This window comes from Mirounga angustirostris, unplaced genomic scaffold (genome assembly GCF_029215605.1).
Source record: "Mirounga angustirostris isolate CCGP_5_RB_7025 unplaced genomic scaffold, mMirAng1.0.hap1 SCAF_3, whole genome shotgun sequence".
In the NCBI taxonomy this organism is placed as follows: Eukaryota; Metazoa; Chordata; class Mammalia; order Carnivora; family Phocidae; genus Mirounga; species Mirounga angustirostris.
In genome coordinates this window covers 167,941,910-167,961,922 of record NW_026991711.1, presented here as the reverse complement: position 1 = coordinate 167,961,922, position 20,013 = coordinate 167,941,910, and the positions used below count along the sequence as shown (strand labels likewise).

Below are 20,013 nucleotides of genomic sequence, written 5' to 3'. Positions count from 1 at the left end.
ATGTTCTGAAATTAACCAGAGTAGCTCTTCTTTGGGTATCTGAGTAAATAACTGTATAAAGATGCTATTTCACCTTCTTCCTCATTTCAATCTCCCAGCAGATCATATTCTACCCAGAATAGCTAGAGTTAAAGATCTAAAACTTAACAATTAATTGCTTGACGAAGGTTTATTTTCAAAGCAAATGAGTATTGTTAAGTAACAACCAGAACTAAAACAATACAAATCACTGTTTCATAAAATTCCTGGGCTCCACACAGGAGACACCTGAATGTATGAGCACGTCTGTCACTTCTGGTCCATATGCCCAAAGTGTGTTCTGAGCAAGTCTGTATTTATGGTGAGTGCCACGAGACGGATGAGCCTGTTTCTGCAATGAACCTGCCATGATGGAGTATATTTCTACCTTTCTCTGTTTTACTGACAGAAATTGGACATTTTCAAAATCTCCCATTATTAACAAAACGATTTTTTTTCCCTTGAAATGTGTTAATTTCCTACTCTACTTACTACACGGTAATTTAACAGCATTTTAAATGATATTATTTGTGCAGCTTCAAAAGTATACCTAGAAGAAGTTGATTTTTTTAAATTTCTGGGCTTTGGCACAGGAATGGCAAATACACTTCCTCTCAGTCCCAACTATAATCAACTGCCATGATTGTACATGGAGCACCTGTTCCAAAGGAGGTCTGGGCCAGGGCCAGCAAGGAAAGAAGATCGGGGAGTAGTCCATGAGCACGGAGCAGAGCAGTGTCAGCTTTGTGAAGACTCTGAAGCCAAAGGCTCCTTATCTCCTTGCCCTTTGCTTTTCCTCCTCCTTCTGATTCCAGGCAAACTTTGTTTATTGTGCTTTGCTCTACTGTGCTTTGCAGATACTGCATCTCTTGCAAATTGAAGGTTTGTGGAGACACTGTGTCAAACAGGTCTACTGGCACCATTTTTCCAACCGCATTTGCTCACTTCGTATCTGTGTCACATTTTGGTAATTCTCACGGTTTTTTACACTTTTCCATTATTATTATATTTGTTAGGGCAATCTGTAATCAGTGATTATGAACAACCCCCTGAAAGCTTAGATGATGGCTAGCACTTTTTAGCAATAAAGTGTTTCTAAATTAAGGTATATATTTATTTTAGATATAATGCTATTTGCATACTTATTAGCCTACAGTATAGTGTAAACATAGCTTTTATATGCACCGGGAGACCAAACAAGTCATTTGACATGCTTTATTGCAATACTGGCTTTATTGCAGTGGTCTGGAACCAAACCTGCAATCTCTCTGAGTTTGCAAGCACCATAGTACAGAAAGATCCCTCCAGATCACTGTTTCAGTAAGAAGTCCTTACCTGAAGCACAATAGGATCAATGCAAGTAAATTTAGTTTCTTCTCTGTAGAGATACTCAATAGAACACTTCAACAGAAGAATTTTGGGATTTTTAATACAAGAATTCATCTACAAAACATGAAATGTGTTAAAAGCTTTTAAAGTCTGCACTTTATAGACCTTCTCTAATCGTATCTTTAAAGTCATACTGTTTATAATTCCTCCTAAATAGACTATCTCCTTATATTTGTATTGAAATACTCTTATTTAGTTCTTTTGTGGTATTCTCTTACATATTTTTCCAAAACAAATTGCTCAGAGCCATGCAGACTTCCTCAAAAACTGGCTTTGTTTCACTAATTCTATTTTAACCTAATCCTCTACATTCTTAAAAGTTTTTATCCTGTCTTTAAAGAAAGGGTCTTAAAGACAGGATACCTCATGAACTCGTAGAGATCAGTAACTTCAAAAGCATAATTTAACCTTTCTAAAATTCAAGAAGGAGAAAGGAGGGAGAAAAGAATTAAAACACCTCCTGAATAGATTCCAAGCAGTGATACATTGGCAAGCAAACTGGGTAACAAGAAGGCAAAAAGGAAAACCTTAAAGTGTATCCAGAAGTGCGGACTCAAACAACATACCCTAACTATGCAACTAAAGCCACAGGCAGAGCAGTCCAGGCCCTGCAGTGGAGGTTTCAGACTGACTGTGCTTATACACTCCAAACTTGCAAATGGCCTTAAAATAATGAACGCGTCAGTTGGGGAACTACATTTAGGGACTTTTTTTTAGCAACTACAAATTAAAAATAAATATGGTCAGTGGAGCAAGACAGTCATTCATGCATATGTTTCTACCACTCCCACATACAATTTTCAACTCTGGAGATAAGCTCAACATACTTTCCTCTTAATTCTATAGAGATCATTTAATTTGGCATAAATTACTACCTTGATGGGTAATGTGCCTATTTTAATAAGATACTATGTAGATATAATGACATTGGATCAAATCCAAACATAGTTTTATTTATCTATGGTCACTAACAATTTTTGGGAGGCTTCATGCCTTACAGAAAAATGAATTAATCTCTGCTTAGAAAAGAGTGAAAATAGGACTGTAGTTCACCCATCAGGTTGCTCAGGCTAGAAATCTACCTGAGCTCTCAATGTAACCAAACCGTTATCTCCAGAGGTGGGGGTCAGGGTATCTCTATTTGCAGTGAGTTCCCAGAGTGATGTGGAAGCACAGCAAGTTTGAGAGCACTGCTAGACTGATGGTTTTTCAAAACATGAGGACCAACCAATGACACTGGAAACACGCACAGTGCCTACTTTAAAAGCAGCCCCACATTCCCACTCCCTTATAATGAATGAGAATTTCTAGGGGTTGGGCTTAGGAATCTACGTATTTAACAAGGTCCACAGCAGACCCTGATGTACCAAGCACTTTGAGAATCAGTGGCCTTCAGGATAAAGTTCAAGACCCTTAGTGGGATACAAAGCCCCTTGCCTGCTTCCTCCAGCCTCATCTCCTTTCTCATCTTGCACCTTAGGATCTCAGAGATTCCTTAATACACCAGGTTACTTCACCCCATTCCTTTGTGCTAGTGCTAGAAAGAGGCCTCAGGCCTGAAGGCAAAGATAGAAGGTGAGAAGGATAACAGAACACCAGTGATAGTTCTACAGCTCAGCCCTAGAAGAGAGAACAAAGTTTTAAAAGTTTTAAAATGCTAGGCCTCTGGAAGGACTCCAGTCTATTAGAGAAACCTTGTCTCCCAAAGATGTGGCAGGTCAAGGAAGAAATGATACCAGTACCCTACCATTCTGTTGGTCTGGAAGCCTGACCCATCCTCTCCCTTCTTCTCTTGTCTCATGAATTCCTATTATCCAAAACCTAATCATCATCAGCTCTGAAGACCTTACCCGAACCTCCAGAATTTCACTCCTATAGCAGACATTGCTAATTGCTCCTTGATATCCATTCTCCTTCTCTCCTACGATTAGGGTACCCCAACTTGTTGGCTTGGTACATAGTCACAATTTGCTGAACTTCACTGTTGAAGAGATCACATTACCTTTTTATGTGCAATATTTTTGGTACAAACAAATCCATTGACAACCACAGAATCAAACTTCTTTCCACCTGGAATCTAATGAAACAAGAAAACAAAACTCAATGATATATTATTAGAATCCAGTCAGATAGATGCTATTATTTATTTCCATTTTTAACTTTAACTATTATGTAATCAAATCAGAACAGAAAGTTCCAGGATATAATTCTTTCTTTCAACCAATAATTAATGAGATCTAGCATGACTATTTTCCCACCTCCCACTCTCTACGCTCTTATCTGGTACTCTAAAATACCCATATGACTGACCAAATTGGCAATTAAAACCATTACTAAATCAAATGTCATAGGCAAAAAATACATATAGGCCTCCACTATCTAAAAAAAGGCAATTACCCACTGCTTTTCCTTAAAACAGTGACAGTAATGTGGGAAGAGGTATTCTCATAGATGATGTGTCAAGAAAAAGGAAGCAAAAAAAGAAGAAACCACATTTGTTTGGTTTCCCACTCCATGCCCAAGTCACCCCCTTCCATTCACCTCCCATTTCCTATGGGTGGCTTCTATGACCTCTAAGTGCACTGCTAACAAACAGCAGACAGAAAAACCTTCCACTCCTTACTTAGAACCCCTTTTAGGTTACCGTTAAGAGACAAATCACTACCAGGCCCACCCTATCAGTTCCGAGCATTAGAAAAGCATTAGCAGAGCTCACTTTTTTAATATGGACAAACTGACGGATATCCATGTCATCGTCCCGATTCTTGACATCCGGTCGAACTGTCTGAACAACCTGGCAGACCAGTGATACAATGATGTCCCTCCAAGATGGTGACAATGACTCATTATGGAGCAACTGTTGTAGTAGTGCCATCATGTGGTTATGATTAGCTGAACTACAAAAATGTCACAAGAAAGAAGTTTGCATAGTTAATACTGCCAGAGATAATAATTTTGAAAATGCAATAAGCAGTCTACAAAGAAACAGCATATGAATTATGGCTCAAAGACAAGATCTTCTTGAGCCAATCGTATTTCATCTGTACCTTAATGATTTTGCACATGAATGAAATCTGTATCTTCAATTAAGATAACCCCTTTAATTCAACTAAATTTTAACATATAAATTACAACTGGGACAGACAATCACAATTTTGGACTCTCGTTTTATAAGAAATTTCATCAGAACAGGCTTTATTTCCTAAGTAATCTTAGTATTTTTGACTTTATGAGGAAGAAGAACTACGCATAATGCATCAAGTCATTGAAAATTATAAAAATGGAAAATTAACATCAAAAAGCTCACTGCCTTACAGCAACCTCTCCATGGCTTGTTTCTCTCCATTCTCCTCCCTCAGCAGCTCCAGGTTGTTGTGATGCCAGCCCAAAGGTGTGAAAGGCAGCTCTTTGGATTTCTCCTCAACTCGACGATTAAATAAGGATTCTAAGTGTAAAATAAGAAATTGTACTTCACGGTTATGTTTTATGCCATGTACTTAATAGATTTATAAAGTGCAAATTTATCTTTTCAAGTTTTTAAACTCAGCCAATTCAAATTGCTGGTGTAAAAAAGGCAAGGACATGTGTAAATACACAAAAAAATTAAGTGTGAGTTCGATCATCAATATTTACAACAGTCAAAATGACTGGGACTCTCAAGCCAATAATTATAAATACAGCTTCTGAAAAACAAAAGAGATTTTTACAGTCCTTTTATTTCATTGGGAACATTCGAAAAGAAGGGGGCTGCCTTTCCCTGTAAAATCACAAACTAAAAACTGCATTCAACAGAACTCTAAATGCTGGTAGAACGACATGGGACAGTGTGGGTGCTGAACTTTAAGAGGAAAGCTCAGCCCTGAAACATCTCAACCAGTACAGGACAGTGTAGACAGTCTATTCAGACAATTCTTTATAGTGTTTCTTTCTCAATATTAGAACAAAGTCCTTTTTTTAAGCAAAACTTATATAAATCAGACCCAAAATGAACTATAAAAAAATATTAAAACATGATAAATAACAATTTACGTAAATTTTTGTAAAATCTCTAAGTTTTTAAAAAGAATGAAAATGCATCTAGACAAAAAACAGACTGTATTAAAAGGTTTGCAGAAAGGAAGGGCGCCTGGGTGGCTCAGTCTGTTAAGTGTCGGCCTTCCCAGGGTCCTGGGATGAGTCCCACATAGGGCTCCCTATTCAGTGGGGAGTCTGCTTCTCTGTCCTTCTCCCTCTGTGTGTGTGCTCTGTCTCTCTCTCTCTCTCTCAAATAAATAAAATCTTAAAAAAAAGCTTTGCAAAAAGGATGCTCACTATACAATTACTGAAACATGTGACTGAATAAATGGAAAGAGGTGGGAAATGCTTACAAAAATTCTCTAATCCTTCCCCCTCTTAAAGCAAACCAAACAAAAAAAGCTTTCAACCGAACAGTCCAGCACTACAAAATAAAGCATATGTTCATGATATGAGGTACAAAAAACTGTATACTTTAATTATGTAAACAGCTAGCCTATATAAACTCCTAGTTGAACCAGATGTTCAGAGATGAATTGAGAAACACTGCTAAGTTATGACAACTTACCTGAGGTCTGAGCTGTGGAGTGTTATGAACTAATTACGTATGTCTTTACTCCACAGTAAGCTAAGTAGGGACGGTGTAAGAGAAGGCTGTCTTCTTCTGTACTGCCTTTTGTCCCCAAGAAATTAATCAGCAAAGTTAATTCTTTATCTCTATTTCCCCATTTCTCTTTCCAATTCCACAGGGCAGGCAGCGTCCTCAAATGGATGAGATCTCTCTGGGGGCTTTTTGAGAAGTTTGAGAATCCTTGATGATATGTTTATTGATACTTAACATTATATTCATGATTTGGAAAGCATAAACTATGCCTTTCAAAGAATAAAATTCAAATTCAATTTAAAGCTTTTAAACAATTGCTTTTCAGATCAGATATCTTCTCTCAAGCCAAGTCCAAGTTTATATTCTTCATCACTGATATTCTCAGAGTTACTATACATATAAAAACTATGTTCCTATAGTACTAAACTAATCAAATTTATTTTCAGTACCTACTCTGTGCCAATCAATGTGCTAGGCCCTAAGTACACCCTTACAAATAAGACCATCCCATGTACAGCTTTTGATAAAATTACCTTTGATGAAGGCATCACTTATTGAGAGTTGTTGTCCTCCATTGTCAGAAATCAAATACTCTGCATACCAGGAAGAGAGCAGAGGAGGAAGAAAAGGAGAGACTTATGACTGAAACATGCCAGCATATTTATACAGAGAACACACCTACACACAAAGTATTACTCATACTAAACCCAACACTGCCCAGCCAACTGAAGAAAGCTTTAGGCTAAAATGCATCTTTATACTTATTCCACACACTTCAAACCAAACTATAACAGACTTGAATAATAAAACTCAACAGAACCTTGAAGCAGTAACATCAGATAATCTTTAACAGATTGCTTTTCCCTTATCAAAGCTGAACCAGTTTATAAAAACTGAGATCTTTAGTAATTTAGGTATGACAAGCCTAAAAAGTTACACTATTTTTCTCATATATAACTGTATGACTTCACAAATAATCACTCTGTCTATATACAGAATAGTTTATAGAGAAGCCACCTGAAAAAATATATAAGGTTTTTTTTTTTTTCCAAATTTCAGACTATATGCTATAAAGCAAATTAATACAGAAGTGACACTGGCAGGGAATAAAGATTTAAATCATCAGGATTTTTATGAGCTTTCAAATTAGGGTTTCAGTTTTTCAAAATTCTAACTAAACACTGCCAAATAGTTGCCATAACTGAATATACACTGTGTTCTTTTAGAACTTTTAGAATGTTACTTTTCTCACAAGTGAAACTTATTCTTTACTTCCCCATGAACTTTTCTTTGCATCCCTGACCAAGCATAGCTCAAGTGAGGTTCTTTCTACTATGCAAACAATACAATGTATTTTAAGCCTTTTAAAATAAAGGTTCTCCACAAAATTCTTTCCAAGTAGATTTCACTCATAACAAATGAGCTTCAGAAGATGCTATGTTTATAAGCTAAAATGTGCATCCTTTCAACAAGAAAGCAGAGAAAAAGTTTTACATTGGAAATTCAAAGTGTACCATGCCAAATACAATAAATCAAGTATGTAGACAAATAAAAACAGATGTTATACTTTATTCCTACACCTCCCACACAGAAATGAATAATGCCAATCTGTTTGTTCAACTAACATATCGGCTTTACAAGCTTTACTTTTCATACTAAAGATTAAGTATATATATGTATATACATATATATATGATGATGATGATTTTCAAACATACAGAAAATCCTGTATCCCCTTCACCTAGATTTAACAATTAACGTTCCGTATCTGATTTCTCTCTACATATATGTATGTATTTTTCCCCAACCATTTGAAGTTACACACATCATGACACTTGACTAATCCTTCATCATACATTTCATAAGAATAAGGGCACTCTACAGACACAATACCATTTACATACTTGAGAAAATTGACAATGTCTTCAAAAAAAAAAAAAAGGAAATTGACAATGTCTTAATATGATGAAATTAGTGCATATTCTTCAAATTTATCTGTCCCCAAAATGCTTTAATAAATTTTTTGCCTCAAACCTGGATCCAAATAAGGTTCATACGCTACAGTTCCTTCATTCTATTGTAGTCCAAAGCAAACCCCCTACCTTTTTACTTTGTCATGATATTGAATTTTGAAAGAACCCAGGCCAAATGTCCTGTGGAATGTCCCATTTTCTGGATTCGATTAGATTGTTTCCGTATGGTGCTGTTTAACTTGCTCCTACAGGTTTTCCTGTAAATGGGAAGTAAGATCTAGAAGCTTATGGAAGCTATGATTTTCCCCTCTCTAGGTTCTACTCACTGATTTGTCAAGAATGGTTCAGATCCTGCTTGCAAAACATAACAAAATGTATTTTAATTATACAACTCTCCAAGTTTTACCAATAGTGAAAAACTAATCAAGCAAGCTCGCAATGTTCCAGTTTTACAAGTTTATGAAAATGAGGGGTTTGCTTACATAAGGTAAAAAATACCAGATTTTTTTTAAGTACAGATATGTAAATCATTTTTAGAAATCCAAATTTCCTCAGCGTTGGAAGATAAAAGAGGACTCCTAAGAAAATATTTTATAAATATTACCTTTAACTTCAATGGAAAGATAAAAACCACCAATTCCCACTTACATTCTAAAAGGAAGGAAAACAGGAGGCAGAGGAGTGTATTACTCTTTCGCCTCACTACCAGTTCACTCTGACAATCTTTACTTTCTGGTAATCAGTGTTAGTCTTAACTACAATGTGGAAAAAATACATTATTGTTCTTCAACTTCACAAGAAAAACAGAAAATGAACAATTCTTGTTAGTATGCTAAAAACTAACAGGAGAGAACTGTGAAAGCCAGAAACATTTATCAAGGGAATCAAAAAGGCCTTAAATTTTAGACTCTCCAGGTTGCACATGACCTACGCCCTACAACATAACCTGTGAGCATCCCTTTCCTGTTGCTATCAGGTTACTCTTTCAATATTTGGCACAACCATTACACAAAGTACAAATCTACATGTTATATTAACAGTGACATCACTAAGTTCTCACATTTGCCAAACACACTAATAATCTTTTTATGTGTGTGGGGGTTTTTTTTAGAGAGAGACTCAGAGAGACTCCAGAACCTGTGCTTTTAAAAGGTAAATATAACTACTGCCTATAACTCCCTCTTTTAACATATTTCAAGTGCGAAACTGTCCTCTTTGTCTGCAAGGTTACTGAGACCGTTAAATGTCTCATTAACATAAAAGACAACAGTATCTACCATAGTCTCCTGAGCTAACAATCTCATACCACCATAAAAGAAGGAATGGGATTGTTATGAAAAGATTTATTTTAGTTAACCAACACGGGTGCCCAGTCACCACCAAGCCCTCTTCTAAATACCACAGTACATCCTCTTAATTTTTTCTACAATTTTGCCAACTTCCAATGTCAAATTGAGAACCTGTTTTTTACAAAATTTTAATGCCTCTGTCACTACAATCATCTGAACCATAATTCTCCAAAGATAACAAACTCTGGCCCCATGATCACAGCTCTAAATTCTTTCAATAATCTAGCATATATTTTGCCTGAACCTGGCAAAAAGACTTATTTAAAGTAATCAGGCATTCTCTAACCTCTCTTCATTATCTTGGACTTTACTTTCCTTTTAACCATATATATTCTTTCCTGATAAAATTACCTTGATGGGGGAGAGGGAGAGAAGCTTCAATTAGTATTACATCACCTTCCCCAGAATATTGCCCTAATTTTCTTCCATTGTTCCACAATTTAAAAAACCTTTTCTGAGATGTCCTTGGCATTTACTCCATCCATCAGTGCAAGCTGGACTTCTGCTAGCCCGTCTTTTTTTTTAAAGTGCTGGCCCCCCTTTCAGATTTATCCTCATATGAGAGTATCTCTCACAACTTCTGTAGACAACCTTTTTAAAGGGTTGAGGGAAGAGAAGTTGCAGACGAGTCATGGTGATTTTTTCAACTATGGACGTTTCCCCTTTAAATTTCCTTAGGGATACAATTTGAGGTTGTACTGTACACATGTCAGTATTGAAGCTTCCTGTTCCATTCCTCTCTCAACATTAGTTAGTCAGGCATCCTAAAGCAAATTGCCCAACTGTGCTCCACAGCCCATCTTTTGCTATTCTGAATACTATGACGACAGGTCACTTTCTTCACGGCTTTCGTAATTTTCTAACCTTCCAAGACATGAAGTCATCATGTCAAAAATGTATTTCATGCTCTACTTTCAGCAAAACGAAGCTGCACTGCCAACACATGTGTCCGAAGGACAGATATCCTCCATCACAAAAGATGCCACCTCTGACCCACATCTATGATTTCTATTACAAAAGCATCACCCACTATGCTCCAGGAGACCAGACTATAGTTCATCTCGCCCAGCGTCATGTCTACTCCAATGTCCTTTCACACTCACCCAAATGTTCTCCACCATGCTTACAATTTGTTTTGAGGATTCCCATAAAGATATGTATCTTACTCATGTTCAATGCTAGTCAAGTCTCCTCTTTTACTGCATCTCTAAATTTCTGTTTTTTAATAAGATATACTTTTTTATTACTACAACTCTTTTTGTTGTTGGTTCAATTTTTTATTTAAATTCCAATTAATTAACATATAGTATAATATTAATGTCAGGAGTAGAATTTAGTGATTATCCGTCATTTACATATAACACCCAGTGCTCATTACAAGCCCTCCCTAATACCCATCCCCCACTTAGCACATCCCCTGCCCACCTCCCCTCCAGCACCTCTCAGATTGTTCTCTATCGTTAAGTCTGTTTTATGGTTTGCCTCTCTCTTTTTTCCCCCCTATTACTATAACTCTTAAAAGCCTTTTTACCACATCTTGAGGATAACGGTTAATATTGACAACCGTTAGAAATTTGTTATAGAAATGAGAGTTTGTTTCCAATTATTTTAGAACAGATGTTTAGGTTCAAAGCTTCTCTTTTCTGACCATATTTTTAGACTCAAAATAGGAAGTAGTAAGGAATTAGACAAGCATTTCCAATCTAAGGAAACAATTCAACTTTAGAGAGCTAAATGTTAAAAATCCAAACTCCAAGTGAAATCACAGAATAAATGGTTTCATCTTTATAATGATTTTTAGTTACTACAACATAATGAAATCTTACAATTACTTATTTACTTATGTATTTTTTATTTAATTTTACATAATGCCTCTTTAGGGCTAAAATTCAATTTGGCTTTTAGTTATAGCCAACAGAGTAAACCTCGACATCCATTTTTAAAAAGCATTTCATTTTTTATATAATGCTATATTGGACTTTAGCAATAATTTATCTTATTTTTCCTTTTATACCAATGTCTTCTGAATATGGTCATTATTATTTTTGAGTCAGTAGAATAAACCCTCAAACAAGACAACTAAAATTATCAAATTCACTGTGTATTACTCAGAGAAGAAACCTTTTTTATAAATATGGCACATACATCACAAGCATTTTTTTTTTTGAGCTGGACACAAGAATGGTATTTTATTTATTAACAACAGAAAATATAATTACTGCGTGGCCTGGGAATACACATGAGAGTCTGATCAACACGACCCTTCCCTGCAGACAAATATCCATGAGAAGTTTCATCAGGGTTAGAAACCATGGAAAAAATACAACAGTATCAGAAAAGAAATGTGTATCTTCGGTCTGTTCTTTCCATAGCAAACATTTAAAATCATAGTAGAAAGATGTTTTGGATTGTGTGTTTTCCCCCTACTATAGTTCAAGCACCTGAAAAGGTTTAGTGAAATACTACGTTACTGGTTAATAGCATAAGCAAGTACGCTTTAAAATGTTAAATAAAGAAAGAGAAATGAATAGAGCAGAACATCCATGTTATAAATGCAAAGAAATGCCACCTTGGAAGTTGCACATTATGCTAAGGGAAGAGCAATAGTAGTAGTTCCTTTTAAAGACTACCAGCTTTAAATTGGGTGTGGTGGTACTGAGGGAGAAAACAAGAAATAAAAGGAACCAACCAAAAAAAGTGTGGGGAGGCAGTGTGGGGAAATGAGAAAGGGGGGAACAAGACCCACACCGAATCCCCTCCGCCACGAGGACAGAGGAAGCCAGGAGGACAGGCCGGCGTGAGATCGTGTGGCCCAGCTCTCCAGCCTGTGCCCGGATTCCAGATGGTGACTCCCTCCTACCTTTTTGGTCAGCAGGGTGAGGGGGCACATGTGGGTACTTGGAGGGCTTCTTGATATGGAAGTTCACGTTGTCCAGCTCCATGTTCAGGCTGATGGAAGCGGCTGAGTCACTGTCCACTGTGGACTGGAAGCTGCTGACTGATGTGCGCTTGCTAGGACTGGCAGAATCTTTTAGTGTCGGGGAGGGGAAAGAAATATAGGGAGAGGAGGGGAGTAAAAATGGGTTTCATCAGGGTATTGGAGGAAAGGAGAAAAATGTTCTTTTAATAGACAAGCCCAATGTGCAATACCAAAATGGATACAGTATTTTCATGTACTTCTGTGGAGACTTAATAAAATTGGAACACATTAAATATAAGATGAATTTTTAAGAGGGAGAAATATATTGGAGGTTCTGCAGAGAGAAAGTCTGATATCATAGTGAAGAGGTGAGAAAGTTGTCTGCTGCGATATTATTAGCTCAGAGTTATTTTTAAGCTGCTGCAAACTAGAGACTATGGCAAAATCTGAAAACGCCAGTAGCCTAACAAGTTGGTTTCTTAAGAAAATACTGTATCTAGAACAAGGATTGCTATCAGATGTTTAGTTGCTGCCATAAAACTTAAAGTAGGATTGTTTCAACTAAACAAACAAGACACTCATTTTATCATACATACACAGTAATGAGTCATACAAATTAAAATGTTAGAAAGTTTAAACTCACTAGTCAAATTATCGTCACCTTCTTCAGCTATCTGTTCCGTGTCACTGTCATCAAACTTTATGTCTTTAAACCAGGATGGCTCAGAGTGTCCTTCCACAGAGTTCACTGAGTCACTATCTGGAGAAGGGGTCTCGGAAAATTCCGTACTCTGGAAAGACCATGACAAGATCCAAGTGATTCACTTTCAGTGCCAAATTTCAATGGCAACACTACAAATAAACTCCAGCCCAATACTTCTACAAAGCCAACACTGAATAAATTTACATAAAAATAAGCAAATTAATAGACACTAAGTTGTAAACCAGCATTAATGCTGATAATTCCACTCTGATAATTATAATTGTCATTAATCAGTAGATTTAGGCAGCTTAATGAGAAAACATAATATACATATTTTACAGTGTTTCATTTCATCCCTTTTAGTCCTGAGAGTAAACCTGGCTTAGAATTTATTCTAACCCTGTGCCAAGGCTAGGACACATTCTGGAAAACAACTATTAAATTTTAACAAATAACACCACACCAGTCTTTTTGGTCGTTTGTCTTTTCTAACCTTTGAGTTTCCAATTTTAGCTCACAAAGGTATTCCTAATTATATATATATATATATATAAATAAAATTAACATAGACCAAAAGTGAAAGCTTATCTTTTTAAAAAGTTCTATCTTAGGGGCGCCTGGGTGGCTCAGTCGTTAAGGGTCTGCCTTCAGCTCAGGTCATGGTCCCAGGATCCTGGGATCGAGCCCCGCATCGGGCTCCCTGCTCAGCAGGAAGCCTGCTTCTCCCTCTCCCACTCCCCCTGCTTGTGTCCCTCTCTCGCTGTGTCTCTGTCAAATAAATAATCATAATCTTTAAAAAAAAAGTTCTATTTTAAATAATTTCTATTCCCTAATTAAAATAAAAAGATATATATAAATAATCATTGTTTTACCACTGCTATACAATTTAATACTGCTAATGTGTCAAAATCTACTGCATTGGGGATACTAAATTTTTTCAATCATTTTATTATATATTTATATACTCTCTTAGTCCTAAAAACACAGACATAGTGAAACTGGAAAACCACTAAAGGTAAATGACAAGCAACTATATATAATACCATGAGGCCCAGCTCAAGAAAAGCCAAACCATGGGGCACCTGGGTGGCTCAGTCGTTAAGCGTCTGCCTTCAGCTCAGGTCATGACCCCTGGGTCCCAGGATCAAGCCCCGCTTCGGGCTCCCCGCTCTTCGGGAAGCTTGCTTCTCCCTTTCCCACTCCCCTTGCTTGTGTTCCCTCTCTCGCTGTGTCTCTCTCTGTCAAAGTCTTAAAAAAAAAAAAGAAAAGCCAAACCAACTGGAAAGTGTCCAATTCCAATAGGTTTTTCATCACCCCTCCCTACCAAGTAAAAACGTTTTTAACTTTCAAACAACAGGGAAAACATGTTAGGAAAATGTATCTCTGGCTAATTCAACAACTTTTTATTCCCACCAATGAAGAAAGACTTCACCACACACCAGCCATACTCTCGTCAGCGGTGACATGCAAAACTACCTGCAGTGGTCTGTACAGTGCATATTCGTCCCTGAAAAGCTGGTCGTGATGACTGACACAATCCAGCCAACGTCCATCAACCATTGCTTGTCCAATGGCTATAGCTTGTGCCCTGAATTAAGACCAACAACAACAAAAAAAAACTTTTAAAAGTCAGAGTAATTTCACAGGTACAAGATGAGATGCAAACTGAATTTTCTTCTGTTCTAATCAGCTGGAATTACAAATGGTCCGTCAATAGGTGAGGGGTAAAAACAAGCGAGACTTGAAGCTAAATAAAAAGATTTTCCCAAATACCAGAGTAAAGGAGAACCTGCTGGTAAGGCAGTCCTACCAAAACCTAATTTTACTTACAATAAACATGTATCAAGTGCTCAGTGCATGCATACCCCTGTCCTCACTAGAGTAAAACAAAATGGTGAGACTAACATGGTTCCTGCCCTCAAGGAGCTTACAGTCTTGATAAAAAGACAATACCAAATATTACAGATAATATACACATGTACGTATGAAATAGATAACATATACACAATAATATATAGACACTTAAGGTTCGCCCTGGTGGCTCAGTCAGTTAAGCATCTGCCTTCAGCTCAGGTCATGATCCCAGGGTCCTGGGATCAAGCCCCGCATTGGGCTCCCTGCTCAGCGGAGAGTCTACCTCTCCCTTTCTCTCTCCCTCTGCCTCTCCCCCTGCTCGTGCTCACTATTTCTCAAATAAATAAACTTTAAAAAATAATAGTAATATATAGACACTTTATAAATATACATATACACATGAAATAGACACTTAACACACTGCACTTATTTGGCATTTCACAATTTATAAAGCACTTTAGCCCATATTATTTCATTTCATCGTCACGGCTTCTTCACAGCACCATATATTCTCCTCACATTGGAACTGAGAGGTCCAAGGTTCGAGGAGATTAAGTAACTTGAGTAAAAGCACAAAACTAAAAAGAAATATAGCCAAAACTGGACCCCAGGGTTTCACTGTTAAAGCTTTTACTCTCTTCCTACATACTTGTTTCTTCCCAGGAAAGGAGTAGCTAATCCAATCAACTAGAATAGCTTAGGGACATGCTGCCTTGAAAGGCAATAGGACCTGTCTGTCTCTTTCTCACAAATGATTTCTGAGGCGAGCAAGATACTTCAGGTGTGACTTATGAACTCAATTCCATAGGATAGGTTGCAATGCCCAGATTAGGGAACAGTAGCAGGAGAATCTACTGTGATCTTAATACCTAGCAACATTCCCAAATCCTGCTTAATCAGAGAGCTTTGTGTTGGGGAATTACTGCACACTCCTGCTTTTAATAAATAAGGTAAACTGTGACCCCATTTGCTCCTTGCATCTATTCATTACTGGTTAAAACACAGAAGGGAGGAGGGGTGAGTCATTAGCACCCTAAGCACCGAATGCAGGAACCAAACAGCACCCTATTCACAAAATTTGCTGCCGTTATATCTACAACGTTATGGCCTTATTAAAAATAAAGGAATAAATAATATCGAAAAGTCTTTCTTAAGATCACATTACCTTGTAGCAATGTGTCCATTTCGGATTAACCAGTTGACTAATTCTTTTCCCACAATGCAGTTAGGATGCGTTCTCAGCCAGTAACGGTGATCCTGAAACTCCATTCCACTACTGTGATGGCAGATTTTCTTCCACAGGTCCTTTAACTGAACACTGTCCTGAAATCACATTATGAGCAAATAATTACTCCTGAGAAGGATGCTATTATATACCTTTGCAGATTCTTTCCTGTTGTTTTTTTAGATGCATAAAAGGAAATTCAATTCAGATTTCTTTATCAGAGCCAACTCACATCAATTTGACACGTGCATGGGGAGCACTTGAACTCAGCTCATCTAATTGCAAATATAACTTTTTCTCTTAAAAACCAACTATCCCAGGCGCCTGGGTGGCTCAGTCGTTAAGCGTCTGCCTTCGGCTCAGGTCATGATCCCGGGGTCCTGGGATCGAGTCCCACATCGGGCTCCCTGCTCGGCAGGAAGCCTGCTTCTCCCTCTCCCACTCCCCCTGCTTGTGTTCCCTCTCTCGCTGTGTCTCTCTGTCAAATAAATAAATAAAATCTTTAAAAAAAAAAAAACAACTATCCCAGGATGCCTTGGTAGCTCAGTTGGTTATGCAGCTGCTTTCAGCTCAGGTCATGATCTCAGGGTCCTGGGACCAAGCCCCATGTCGGACTCCCTGCTCAGCGGAGAGCCTGCTTCTCCTTCTCCCTCTCCCTCTGCCATTCCTCCCCACTGCCCAGCTTGTGCTCTCTCTCTCCCTCACTCTCAAATAAATAAAATCTTTAAGGAAAAAAAAAAACCCAACTATCCCAAATAATTTTTTTCAGTCAATGGCACACATGATCAATCTCCTAGTTATCTAAGTACAAAACTGCAAAATCTCCTCTTTGGAGCCAGGGCAAGGGAGAGGGGAGAATAGTCAATCGCACCAATGTTTCTCATAGCCTTCACTCCAGCAGCTTCCCACCACCTTTCTCACCTGTACCCAAATGCCAGGTCAATCTTCCTTAAGGAAGGCCTTCCATGAATGACTCCCGCTCAAAAAAACTTCCAACATTGCTCAGCACCTCAGGGGTTCAAATCTATACTTGTAAAGGCTGAACTCACCATGTTCCACCAGGTACCCCCAAGTAACTTCCATGTTCATTGCCCACACACTCAGCTTAATCTCTTTGCCCACACACTCAGCTGACTCTCCCTCCCAACCTCTCCTAACTAGTAAGTCCTACTTTGGTGCATGGAAAATGTCATGTTTATTTTCATCTCTATACCTTGTCACATCTTTAAGTAAGATTTGTTTTCCTCAATGCCTACCCAAATCCATTCCGTTCTTCAAGGTCCAGGCCAAGCTTTCAGTTTAAAGCCCTCACCACTAATGACCTATTTCTTATTCAAAAGTATTACTTTTTTACTATTAAGGACCTGCCCATCAGCCTCATTTCTACCTTTTGAATTTTAAGCTTGAGGACAGAAACCAGTTTCCATTTGAATCACTCTCAATATAAATAACACAGTATTTTACACATAGATAAATTCAATAAACAACTGATTAGCATCTCATATAAACGTATAATATAAAGGTATGCGAAGCATTCCATGTGTATGAGAAACATGTTTCAAAGTTTAAAAACAATCTGGGACCTGACTAAAAGTTCAGCTCTCTTACTATGTAAAGCGCCTGAATTCTTATCTTACCAGATGAAAGGGATCAAGAAAATATTAATTCAATATAAGAGCGCCGAATGCTTCACCACTTTCTTAGGTGATCCTAATAAAAACTTAAGCTAATTATTTCCTCTATTAATTTATATGCTAACTGGCTATTTGTAGGTTTCTTAAAAAGAAAAATCAGTGGGGGCGCCTGGGTGGCTCAGTTGGTTAAGCGACTGCCTTCAGCTCAGGTCATGATCCTGGAGTCCCGGGATCGAGTCCCGCATCAGGCTCCCTGCTTGGCGGGGAGTCTGCTTCTCCCTCTGACCCTCCTCCCTCTCATGCTCTCATGCTCTCTGTCTCTCATTCTCTCTCTCTCAAATAAATAAATAAAATCTTTAAAAAAAAAAAAAAGAAAAATCAGTGAGATACATAATATTTATGCTCAAAAATAGCAAAGATACTGGACCAGTACCAGAAGAATTTTGCGTTCATCCTCAGTGGTCTCTGTCCTAACATAGGTTCGGTTAGCCTGGGGACTGACAGATGTCTCATATGAAGATACCATGGGAGAACCAGATCGATCCAGTGACAGGTTAGTAATGCTAGCTGATCTGGAAATAAAAACAAAAAGTGAAAACACAGTTGTAAATTCTTCATCAATAAATAAAATTACAGTGAAAATTCATTTTTAAATAAATGCTTACTAGGGTGCCTGGGTGGCTCAGTTGGTTAAGCGACTGCCTTCAGCTCAGGTCATGATCCTGGAGTCCCAGGATCGAGTCCTGCATCAGGTTCCCTGCTCAGCAGGGAGTCTGCTTCTCCCTCTGATCCTCCCCCCTCTCATGCTCTCTCTCATTGCTCTCTCTCAAATAAATAAAATCTTTAAAATAAATGCTTACTTGCCAACACTAAGGGTACTTTTAAATGTAGTTATGATGGTTATGTATGATATCATCATTGGGAGAAGCTGAGAGAAGAGTATCCAGAAATTCTCTATAATAAATTGTCCAGGGCGCCTGGGTGGCTCAGTCGTTAAGCGTCTGCCTTCGGCTCAGGTCATGATCCCAGGGTCCTGGGATCGAGTCCCACATCGGGCTCCCTACTTGGCAGGAAGCCTGCTTCTCGCTCTCCCACTCCCCCTGCTTGTGTTCCTGCTCTCGCTATCTCTCTCTCTGTCAAATAAATAAAATCTTTAAAAAAAAAAAAAACTGTCCAACTTCTGTGTTAGTCTAAAACTATTTCAGAATAAGTGTAAAGCAAAGTCACTATGGAAAGATTATAGGAGAGCAATGGCAAATATACTATATTTATCATTAATATTTCAAAGGAAAAGGATATAAACTCTTATTAAAATGCTGAAAACTAATTTTTTTTTTTAACTGACAAATATGAAGAATCACAGACTAAATATAGAAATAATCTTGCAGGGGCCCCTGGGTGGCTCAGTTGGTTAAGCCTCTGCCTTCCACTCAGGTCATGATACCAGGGTCCTGGGATAGAGCCCCGCGTCAGGCTCTCTGCTCAGCAGGGAGCCTGCTTCTTCCTCTCCCTCTGCCACTCCCCCTGCCTGTGTGCTCTCTCTCTCTCTAATAAACAAATAAAATCTGAAAGAAAGAAAGGAAGGAAGGAAGGAAGGAAGGAAGGAAGGAAGGAAGGAAGGAAGGAAGGAAGGAAGGAAGAAAGAATCTGGCAGATCAGGAACAGGAAACTATGGCCCACAGACCAAATAGTTTTTGCATAACCAATGAATTAAGAATGTCTTTAGATGAACACCTGTAATGTTCTGGTAAGAGAAAACATTAACTCTGAATCCCAACTAAGCAAATGTTATTCCCCCAAAATAATTCCTTTCTTCTTATTAAAACTGCATTATTGTCCTCAATTATACTTTGAATTTGATCAATAAAAAAATGAGTGAAAATTTGTTTCCTCTCTTGTTATATTATTACTTATATAATATCCTTAATTTTGCCTCTTGGCAAAGTTACTAGATAAATGACTTGTAAGTGGAATGTCAACAGCATCAACCAAGCTTTTATTTATTAAAAAATTGTAACTAGAAATTTTAGTTAGTTTCTACTTAGAAAAAAATGAAACCAAATTTTAGCTTCTATATAAAGGATAAAAAGGCAGAAGCATCTACAATGAGTTAGACACTAAACTCATTCTCACAGCATATTATGGAGTAGGTACTACTAAATCCATTCTACAGATGAAGAAATCACGAATCAGAGATTAAGTAATTTGTCTAAGGTAACTCAACTAACAACAAGGCTGCCTTTCAAAACCAGGTATCAATTGAAAAACTATGCTCTCCCTAGTATAAAGATACTTTTAAAGTAATTTTGGGGCATCTGGGTGGCTCAGTC

The 20,013-nt window shown here is 37.7% G+C and overlaps 1 protein-coding gene across 9 annotated transcripts in view; it reads right to left on the bottom strand.

The window, feature by feature from the left end:
* PIKFYVE (phosphoinositide kinase, FYVE-type zinc finger containing) overlaps positions 1–20,013 on the bottom strand; it is a 75,965-nt gene that overhangs the window by 34,540 nt on the left and 21,412 nt on the right. For 7 of the 9 annotated variants that reach the window (XR_010410283.1, XM_064586989.1, XM_064586987.1 and 4 more), the window contains 10 exons: positions 18,117–18,255; positions 15,990–16,147; positions 14,447–14,558; positions 12,911–13,058; positions 12,208–12,375; positions 6,559–6,618; positions 4,723–4,852; positions 4,124–4,304; positions 3,410–3,484; positions 1,354–1,461 (listed from right to left, as the gene is read on the bottom strand). Coding sequence is in view for 8 of the 9 variants with exons in the window: in XM_064586989.1 (XP_064443059.1) it covers positions 1,354–1,461; positions 3,410–3,484; positions 4,124–4,304; positions 4,723–4,852; positions 6,559–6,618; positions 12,208–12,375; positions 12,911–13,058; positions 14,447–14,558; positions 15,990–16,147; positions 18,117–18,255 (1,279 nt within the window). In the remaining variant the exon portion in view is untranslated. The remainder of the gene's footprint in view (positions 1–1,353; positions 1,462–3,409; positions 3,485–4,123; positions 4,305–4,722; positions 4,853–6,558; positions 6,619–12,207; positions 12,376–12,910; positions 13,059–14,446; positions 14,559–15,989; positions 16,148–18,116; positions 18,256–20,013) is intronic. The other 2 variants (XM_064586993.1, XM_064586994.1) reach the window with 1 other exon arrangement.